This window comes from Ranitomeya variabilis, chromosome 3 (genome assembly GCF_051348905.1).
Source record: "Ranitomeya variabilis isolate aRanVar5 chromosome 3, aRanVar5.hap1, whole genome shotgun sequence".
NCBI classification, from domain to species: Eukaryota; Metazoa; Chordata; class Amphibia; order Anura; family Dendrobatidae; genus Ranitomeya; species Ranitomeya variabilis.
This window is the reverse complement of record NC_135234.1, coordinates 372,069,465-372,080,385: the sequence shown is the minus strand read 5'-3', so window position 1 is coordinate 372,080,385 and position 10,921 is coordinate 372,069,465. Positions and strand designations below refer to the sequence as shown.

Below are 10,921 nucleotides of genomic sequence, written 5' to 3'. Positions count from 1 at the left end.
CGACCTGTGATCCCACACTAGGACACGCTGGGGAGCTGTTTACATAATCATTTCTTGATTGTGGACTCTCATCGTGCATGTCCAAGAGTGACATGCTGTTTAGTGATACACAAAAATCAGAGCAGGAATAGTCAGACAAAATTTGCCATTCCCCAACGTCATCTTCTTTTAAGGAGGCAGATGATGATGAGACACAGTTGCCGATAAGTCAGGTTGTTAAGTCAGGAGGACCAGGGAGCAATATTAAATGATCCTCTGTGTTGACTATGTCTACAAGGTCATTAATAAATATGTTAAAATTTATTTAATTAGTTAGACAGCAAGAAAATAAGCAAGTTTTCAACTGACTTGCTTTTTATATTTGCTTTAATTTTCCTGCAATGAGAGCTTTTATCTTTCATAGTGTACAGCTGGTATCCAAGGAGCTTGGTCACTAGTGCTTGTTCAGACCCTGGCCGAGTGTGCACAGTAGTTAGACACCAAGAGAGAAATTAATTCTTTACATACTAGCCACATATCTTCAGCCCATGCCCATTGATTTCTATACTGCAGTTGTTTATCTCTCAGCTCCTGACAAGCTGCTGTTATAAATCTTGTAAAACCACCAGCCTGCAGTATTGGTTTCTTTCAGAGCAAATTTCCTAATCATGGCCCTTGAATCTTACTGGCCATGTGCTTTTTAAAATGTCCAGTTATCTCTATATGTAAATATAATGATAACAGTGTAGACTCCAGAACAAACCACTGTTAGGGTACCGTCTCACATAACGATTTACCAACGATCACGACCAGCGATACGACCTGGCCGTGATCGTTAAGTGGTTGTGTGGTCGCTGGGGAGCTGTCACACAGTCAGCTCTCCAGCGACCAACGATGCCGAAGGCCCCGGGTAACCAGGGTAAACATCGGGTTACTAAGCGTAAAAGTATAAAAAAAACAAACCGTACATACATTCCGGTGTCTGTCCCCCGGCGTTCTGCTTCTCTCCACTGTGTCTGTGCCAGCCAGAAAGCACAGCGGTGACGTCACCGCTGTGCTCGCTTTCCGGCCGGCCGGCGCTCACAGTGCAGAGAAGCAGAACGCCGGGGGACAGACACCGGAATGTAAGTATGTACTGTTTGTTTTTTTTTACTTTTACGCTGGTAACCACGGTAAACATCGGGTTACTAAGCGCGGCCCTGCGCTTAGTAACCCGATGTTTACCCTGGTTACAAGCGAACGCATCGCTGGATCGCTGTCACACACAACGATCCAGCGATGACAGCGGGAGATCCAGCGACGAAAGAAAGTTCCAAACGATCTGCTACGACGTACGATTCTCAGCAGGGTCCCTGATCGCTGCTGCGTGTCAGACACAGCGATATCGTATGGATATCGCTGGAACGTCACGGATCGTACCGTCGTAGCGACCAAAGTGCCACTGTGTGATGGTACCCTTAGCGAAATGTGTTATAGCAGAATATATGCTGAACTGTATAGTTTTAATTCTACGCTTCGAAATAAGTACATTTATAACTTTGAAAACATACATTTATTTTTTTGCCATCAGCCTACAAACTAATCATATGACAAACAGAGAAACAATTTAAGGTAAAAAGATCCACATGTGTTTGTGAAAATAGGTATTCCAGTTTTTGCATTATGGGGAATGTGGAGACACGGCATTGTATCTTAATTATCTAGACGTCTACTTTCAGTAAGCCAAGAGGAATAGACTGTTACCTATATGCTGACTTTTGAATTTGTGTTTCTTTTTGATTTTGTCAAGAAAACAGACTTTCTTATGTGTAAGCCATTAATATTGACTTGTAAGTTGACAATTTGTTGTGACACATTGTGTTCTTATCAGCCAGTTTGTTGACTTTGAAAATAGAGGAGGAAAAACTATGCAAATAGATTACATAATCAAACAATGCGAGTTGGTCTTAACAGCATTCTTCCCTTTTACCTGTAAATACTGAATGAAGAACACTTGTCAATTATAAAAAGAAGTTATATGCCTCTGTATGAGAGCCAGAGATTCAGCCAAGACATCGAAAGATCCGGAGACTCTACATGACCGCAGCCATGACATCATGGCTCCATCATGAGGGACACAGATTGTCATTCTACAGGATACAGATATGCTCCATTGACCATCGTAAATCCTTGGATACGTTTGGAAACAGCCAGGATTGGGACCTGCTGGTCACCTGATTCCATAGAGATGTTCGAAGAAGCCACTTTGTGACCCTCCGGTCAACTGGCCTTGTACCTGAATAGACTGTCATCTTCGTAAGCTTGTCGTTACCTCCTCTCTGTGCATGCCACAGGAGTGGTAGTCAGCCCTGGAAGCTCTGAAGTAACAGCTGCTCTTATCCCAGAAATTCAGTGGAAGGATGAGATTCTGTAATATGCACCATCTTGGGTTTTGTGCTGGGACTAATTTACATGTTATTTATAATAATAATAATTTTATTTATATAGCGCCAACATATTCCGCAGCGCTTTACAAATTATAAAGGGGATTTGTACAGACAATAGACATTACAGCATAACAAAAATCATTATTTGCCGGTTTTGTGGTTCAATAAAGCATTGCTACACTGTTATACCCTCACCCTGTGTTGTCTGAGTAGCGTTACGCCCACGGTGAAAGGAGAGAGGGCGTTCAGTGGGACGATCCCTGTGGTTTTGGCTAGCGGACCAGAGCAACGCCTACCCCCCCTCCCTTGTCTCCGCAGGGAATAACAAAAAAGGTAATAAATATAGTCACAAAGTGATGAGATGGCATAATTGTATTTTTATCTAATTGTGAGAGATGTTGCCTTAAAATAGTCCATAAAAATCAGATCATTGGTGCTCTTACTTTCAAAACCATGTTCAATCAGGTGATTGAATGGGCTGTGATTCTGCTTTGTGTCCCCTTCATTGTTTACCAGTTACAGCTCCATTTTTTGGATTATTGGATGTGCCTAATATTGCAGCCTATCCTTATTTATATGAATATGACCTCTACTGATCTTGTATTGATTGCATAATCTGAATAGAAAAATGTCATCAATTTTGTATAGCTGAAAAATCCCTATGACTATTAAATAGTGGAACAGTTATAAGGGATGAGAGAAAGCTCATTGATTAAAGATCTCCATTGTGAAGTGCTGTAAATTGAACACAGGCTACGAGGCTAAGATAACATTTAGTCTTGTGGAGCCTTCTATTTTCCTCACAAGTTTATTTAAAGCAATCTTATTTTTCATACAATTTCATACAAGCCCTAAGTTCAATCTACTAACTGATTAGTCTCCCAGCACACTCCCGCCACAAATACATGCTCCATCAGAGTATGGTGAATGGCACAACTCTGGTACATCTTGCAGTTATGAAATGCTATTCCTTGAGCTCACATAAGCCATTGTTCTTTCTCCTTGTTGAAATGTTCTGCCCATTTTCTTGTAAGAACAAGGTAAAGATCGGGCTGGTGTGGCAAATAGTCTAAATAGAGACGGGTGGCGGTTTTCTTTGGAACTGCTTTCTCGATCTGGGTACCCTCATGCCATTCATTAAAAGATGTAATCGAGACTATTTCTGGTCGCACAGTGAGGGCTGCTTGAAGAGCTGTTTCATAATACTTTCCATTAACTCGATTTCTGGTGTTGTGATTGTTCCACGGTCTGATGCTTGTGTCTATGTAACCAGGGCCAACACTTGGTACAAACATAAGATTGTTGGTATCACAAAAGCTTTTGATAATTTTCCAATTTTGGTGTGAGGAGCCAAAAGAGAAACCATTAGAAGCAAAGTATGTATAAATACCATCATAACCAGCTGTAAGGATATCATGCTTGTGTCCTTCCTCTACCAGCAGGCCAATAAAGACTCCGTCGTAAGGGGTGTTACGGATCGAATGTGAGCCAGTCACTGTCAGTAGGTTAGCCCATGATTCAGGTGGCGTTAGATAAGAGTCATAAATGTAGAAGAAAGGAAGACTTTTACCGGTACTTGTTTTATATCTGTAAAAAGCTGCATGGGATCCAAAGCTAAAAAGACAAAGGAATATTACATTATTAACGAGATGTAAGAGTACGGCAAATAGTATTGTAAAACGTACATTGTATTAGTAGTGATGATGATTGCACAGTAGCTCAATCAAGCAAATATGCCACTCAGCCCTCGGCCTCAACATGAATAGATATGAAGGTTCTCAAACATGTGAAACCGGAAAATAAAAATATGGACCTTACCAAGTGAATATGAACACAGAAACAGTCATTTCAGTTGAGCATGGCCAAAAGTGATTGACAAGGGATAAGAAATGCTGAATATCCTCATGCTTCATTACAACTGTATTGTTAGTCAAAGAGGAGGGAAAGAATTGGCCTAAGGGTTATGAAAGGTGAAGGGGAAAACAAACATGATCCCTTTTGCCATAAATCCAATCCAAAATCTAAGCAGTGTAGTACGGTGGAGAGAATGGTGGAAGAGGAGCAGGATATGGGTCTATGGTCTTCTCATCACATGTAAGACCTGAAGAGATGATGCCTTCTGACTAGCCTCTATGCCGGTAATGTGTTAGGCTACAAGAGATGAAGCCTCTGGTTGGCTGCTGTAATTTGATTTAGACAATACTCCCGGTAGAACAGGAGAGGAAAGGGGAGCAAGTGTCCAGACTGCAGATCAGGAAGAGCATAACAGACATTATTCTCTCTTCACCATGGTCCCTTTTAACACTACTATGCTGGTGTGGGACAGGTCCTTGCTGGACAGCAAAGTGGACACTTTGGACACATGCAAAATCTGTTTCTTTTTTTTTTATATATATATATCTGTGTAGATATGTTTGTATATTGTGTAATGTGTTCCCAAATGAGTGTGCATATGTTTGTAATATGTATGTGAGTGTGTGCATACTATGTGTAATGTTTGCATAAAATGTATAAGCATTTACAGTATGTGTATTGTAAAATCATGTTTTGTAGATAGTATAGCAATACTATTTATATGTACTGCATAACAATGCAATTACTGTGTACTGCATAGTGGTACTATTTATGTATATGGTGCCCCTTCCACCATGGCTCCTGCATTGCTAACATCTATTTTACACTGACATACTACATCATTTCAGATAAGCACATAGTTGAAAGCATGGATGGGGACAAGGTGACTAGTCCAAGAGACCGTTCCTGCCAGGTTCTCCCCACCAGCTCAGCTAAATTGACAAGTCTCGCCTTATGTGTGTGGGTAGAGACCAGTCAGTCTAGGTGAGGAGGTGGGGAGAAGCTGACAGGACCTGCCCATTTGAACTAGTCATCTCATCCCCAGCGGTGCTTTCACTGTTTTCTCTCTGAATTACGCCAGTGTTTCAGAGTAAAGCATAGATGTGTAAAATGCAGGAGTCAGTCTCTGTTTCATGAAGCACATAGTTCAGGCACCATTTATCAGCTGCAAAGTTCCTTTAGCAAGCTTCCAAAACTCAAAAAAATAACGGTAATCAAAAAACGTACTTATCAATGATGTATTTAACGTTTTCATGAAGTGTGCGGTCATCACGTCCCTTGTATGGCTGGATATGAAAGGCAACCTGCAAAACACAGAAAATACAAATTCGTTTTGAGGATACATTACAATACTCACATCTGTCACATGGATGCCAGTTTTGTATCTGTAAAAATGTCTCATTTTATCAGTCATGCACCAGAGTTACAGCAAACAGGCAGAGACAAAAGTAACTGATAATAATGGTGGAGACCACAAAATCATTCATCATGTGCAGCGCTTCTGTCACCAGATTTCACAATACATTATTAAAAAGATCTCTCGGTAAATATGAGACAGGTTTACTTTCTGTCGAAATCCATGTTAAAATGGTTATATAATACTTTTTGGAAATGTCACTGCCTAATATTAAAATGAGCAGGGAATATGGTTCTCCTTTACTCATAATAATGCTTCTTTTTTCTTTAAGATTAATAATGCCATTTCTAGCATGCATTTTTCAGTAGTTACATTGCCTTGAAAAAATATTCATACCACATGAACTATTACACATTTTTTAATGTTACACCCAAAACTAAAATGTATTTTATTGGGATTTTATGTGATATACCAATCCAAACTAGCAAGTATTTGAGAAATGTAAAGGAAAGTATACATGATTTTCTAGTTATTTAAAATTGCCTCCAAAAGTCACCTGGCGAATTTATTTTCAATAAAAGGCTAAGTTCACACTTGCGTTTGGCTGGTCTGCGTATGGCTGTGTACTTCCTCCCTTAAGCTCCGCCTACACTCCACCTACTTCCGCGTGCGTCCTGCGTAAGTATCATTGGGTACACAGGGACATGCGTTATATGCGGATGTGTCCGCATGCAGCATTTTGACGTGACCGCCGACTGCACAGGAACGCAACATGTTGTACCCAGTGTTAAAGATAGGTACGCAGGATGCATGGGGAAGTAGGCGGAGTGTAGGCGGAGCTTAAGGGAAGAAGTACGCAGCCATACGCAGACCAGCCAAACGCAAGTGTGAACCCGGCCTAATTATAGCTGTTCTGTGAAGGTCTCTGAGATTTGTTTGAGAATATTAGGGATCAAACAGCATCACGAGAACCAGGGAACACACCAGACAAGTCAAGACAAGGGATAAAGGTGTCGAAAAGATTAAAGCAGCATTATAAAAAATAGCCCAAGCTCTGAACATATCACAGAGCACTATTCAATCCATCATCCAAAAAAAGGAGTAGTGACAACTGCAAACCTAACAAGACATAGCAGTTTACCTAAACTGACATCCCAAGCAAGGAGAGCACCAACTAGAAAAACTGCCAAGAGGACCATTCTAATTATGGAGAATCTGCAGAGATCCACAGCTCAGGTGGGAGAATCTGTCCACAGGACAAGAATTAGTCATATTCTACATAATTCTGGGCTTTATAGAAAAGTGGAAAGAAGAAAGCTATTTTTGAAAGCCATAAGAAGTCCTATTTGCAAAAAGACATGTAGGGGACAAAACCAGCATGTTAAAGGTGCTCTGGTCAGATGAGACCAAAGTAGAACTTTTTGGGCTAAATGCAAAAGCTATGTCTGATGGAAAACTAACACTGCACATCACCCTGAAAACACCATCCCCACTAACAAACATGGTGGTGGAAGCATCATGCTGCGGGTATGCTTTTCTTCAGCAGGTACAGGGAAGCTGGTCAGAGTTGATGGGAAGATGGATGGAGCCAAATACAGAGCAATCCTGGAGAAAAACCTAGTAGAGGCGTAGACTTGATACTAGGGCGTAGGTTCACCTTTCACCAGATGTGGTAGATCACTCAGCGGTACACGGAGATAGACACGGGAACACTGTCTCTTTAAGAACTTCCTTTGGTTTATTATAGGCAGCATAAACCAAGGTGAAGTAAAACAAACACAGCCCTCTGGGCAAAACAGGAAAACAGAACAAAATGTTAGCACAAAGCACAGTCCTTCTGAGAGCGGGTTTCTTCCCACTCACCGTTAGTAGAACACACACGGTTCTGGTTGGTTCCAGCACAACCACTTCTCTGGAGTGTTCCTCTCCAGACACTGAACACCTACTGCCTCTGGAGGCCAGCTACTTAAGCCCCAGACCACACCCTGGGGTGGAGATAAGGTGGACAACCTCCCATCTGCTCTATGGTTGTCCACAAAAACCCAGCCCATTATACAAATTAGCTGTTAACCCTTCACAGCACTTACTAGTGACTTTGTCACACAGGACATCGACCCTAAACATACTGTCAGAGCTACAATGGAATGGTTTACAACAAAGCATATTCATGTGTTTGAATGACAGTCAAAGTTGAGATCTGAAAATTGCTGCTCACAGATGGTCTCCATCCAATCTTACCGAGCTGGATCTAGTTTGCAAATAAGAACGGGCAAAAATTTCAGCCTCCAGATGTGCAAAGCTGGTAGAGACATACCCTAAGAGACTTGCAGCTTTAATTGCAGCGAAAGGTGGTCCTACAAAGTACTGACTCATGGGGGGTGCACAGAAATACACGTAACAATTTTCAGATTTATATTTTTAAAATATTAACTAAACCATGTATAATTTCCTTTACACATCACAAGTACTTTTTACTTTGTGTTGGTGTATCATTTAAAATTCCAATAGAATGCATTTAGGTTAACGCGAAAAAATGTGGAAAAGTTCACAAGGTATGAATACCTTTTCAAGGCAATGTAAGTACACCAGTCTTACCAGGTCTAAGAGATCTATTTAATAATGTGTACAATTTAGACTGTAAAATGTGAGGACAGAATATGCTTTATTCCTCAGGTACAGGTTTACATTTAGGGTTGCTTTTCATGCATCTATAAATTAAATGTATTCATTTTGCACACTTTTGGTAAACATGTGGATAGGTTTAATGATTTTTTTTATTATTATTAACTTCTATTAAAATCAAGTGTACACTGCATAAAGTCATCCCACTATATCCTAATAAATGAGTAAGTAACATTTTCTCAGAAGGGTAGATTTTGTTGCTATAGTCATTGCAAAACGTAGTTTAGAAACGCAGCATATCTGTTACCTTAATTTCATATCTGTGGGCAGCATCCAGAACCAATGGTGCCAGGTTTTCCACTGCTTCCCCATTCTCATCTGCTGTACCAGGCGGGTACCACGACAGTACTAATACTCCTTTGACAAAACAATTATGTAGTTAAGTTGTTATTGGTAACATTAGTTTCCTATTATTGACTTATTAAAATAAATATAATTCCTCAGCTTACCTATAGCAGCTGCCCTCAGCTGCCTCATATGTTCTTCAAGGACCTCCGAGTCTTTTGAACTGTAGGGTCCTAACTCAGGGTAAAAGCTGGATCCGATGTCCTCAGGGGGACTGTGTCTGCCTTTTGGATAGCTTGCTGATATCTTTGGGTCCCAATGAGGCACCATCACATGATCCCAGTGGATATAGTTGTTATCAAACTTTGGATTTCCATACCACATGTAGTAGAAAACATGAAGATCATAGTACACTTTTGTTTGCTCGGCTGCATTCGCAGTACCTTGTGGTTGGGAAATAGCATCACTAGATACAGACCGTTTCTCTGATTGTTCTCCAAAGGGCATAAGTTCTAGGCCAGGAGCCAGATCAGAAAAGCCATCTGTAGGCTTCAAAGTTCGCAAGCCCATCATAGTTCCAAAAATGAAAAGAGTGAAAAGGAAAAGAGCAATGCATGCTTTCCGTCGAAGCCTTGCCATCTCAGACAACAGTGTTCTGATAAATAGCGCCAGAATGTTCTTCTTTTAACATCTAGTTGATATTACCCCATCAACTTTTGTGGAGACAGATCTGTAATAGAAATAGTAAGATAAGTGGTAACACAATTTAGGCAGCCAAAATACAGTATAATAAACATCATAATGTTATTAGAGGCTCCTACAGTGCCTTGCGAAAGTATTCGGCTCCCTGGAACTTTTCAACCTTTTCCCACATATCATGCTTCAAATATAAAGATACCAAATGTAAATTTTTGGTGAAGAATCAACAAGTGGAACACAATTGTCGTTTTGAACGAAATTTATTGGTTATTTTAAATTTTTGTGGAAAATCAAAAACTGTAAAGTGGAGCTTGCAATATTATTCGGCCCCTTTAACTTAATACTTTGTTGCGCCACCTTTTGCTGCGATTACAACTGCAAGTCACTTGGGGTATGTCTCTATCAGTTTTGTACATCGAGAGACTGAAATTCTTGCCCATTCTTCCTTGGCAAATAGCTCGAGCTCAGTGAGGTTTGATGGAAATCGTTTGTGAACAGCAATTTTCAGATCTTTCCACAGATTCTCGATTGGATTGAGGTCTGGACTTTGACTTGGCCATTCTAACACCTGGACATGTTTATTTATGAACCATTCCATTGTAGATTTTGCTTTATGTTTGGGATCATTGTCTTGTTGGAAGACAAATCTCCGTTCCAGTCTCAGGTCTTTTGCAGACTCAAACAGGTTTTCTTCAAGAATGGTCCTGTATTTGGCTCCATCCATCTTCCCATCAATTTTAATCATCTTCCCTGTCCTTGCTGAAGAAAAGCAGGCCCAAACTATGATGCTGCCACCACCATGTTTGACAGTGGGGATGGTGTATGCAAGGTGATGAGCTGTGTTGCCTTTACACCAAACATATCGTTTGGCATTGTTTGCAAAAAGTTCAATTTTGGTTTCATCTGACCAGAGCTCCTTCTTCCACATGTTTAGTGTGTCTCCCAGGTGGCTTGTAGCAAATTTTAAACAACAATTTTTATGGATATCTTTGAGAAATGGCTTTCTTCTTGCCACTCTTACATAAAGGCCAGATTTATGCAGTGTACAACTGATTGTTGTCCTATGGACAGACTGTCCTACCTCAGCTGTAGATCTCTGCAGTTCATCCAGAGTGATCATAGTATTACCTAGATAATCCCATGTTATGAGAAGATGGAAGGTCTAAACTGGTCAATCAGCTCCCATCTGGCTCCGAGAGGGGTTCCTGTGTGAGGACTTCCTCTATGATGTTCATATGCCCTGGTGACAAAACCTATACAGCAGCCATATACCCAATAATGGCCTGCCCATGAGAGGATCACAGTACTGTCTGGGTCATGAACACTTAACTGATCTTGCTCCTATGCAGAGAACCACCTACAAATTTCTTTGTGGACATGTAATTACTCAAACACACATTACACCATAATGGAAAAAGTTGGAATCTAAAGTTAATGAAGAATATCTTTTTGCACTATAATGATATAATATTATAATTTATCTTTTAGATAAACAAAAGATTATACTACTAACTCTGGTTTATGTTGTGTTCAATATTGTGCATTATTGTCTACCAATTGTCTACATAATTCATTTCTGGGAGGAGTGGGAGTAATCAAGTCACTTTTGATTGTGGCTGCATTACTGGTATTTATTCAA

The 10,921-nt window shown here is 40.4% G+C and overlaps 1 protein-coding gene across 1 annotated transcript in view; it reads right to left on the bottom strand.

The window, feature by feature from the left end:
- Positions 1-1,446: 1,446 nt before the first annotated feature.
- The window catches only part of MANEAL (mannosidase endo-alpha like), a 56,841-nt gene continuing 47,366 nt past the window's right edge, over positions 1,447-10,921 (bottom strand). The window contains exons 2-5 of the mRNA XM_077295940.1: positions 8,748-9,313; positions 8,546-8,655; positions 5,487-5,563; positions 1,447-4,019 (exon numbers count right to left, since the gene is read on the bottom strand). Coding sequence (XP_077152055.1) covers positions 3,383-4,019; positions 5,487-5,563; positions 8,546-8,655; positions 8,748-9,222 — 1,299 coding nt within the window. The 5' untranslated portion in view covers positions 9,223-9,313 and the 3' untranslated portion in view covers positions 1,447-3,382. The remainder of the gene's footprint in view (positions 4,020-5,486; positions 5,564-8,545; positions 8,656-8,747; positions 9,314-10,921) is intronic.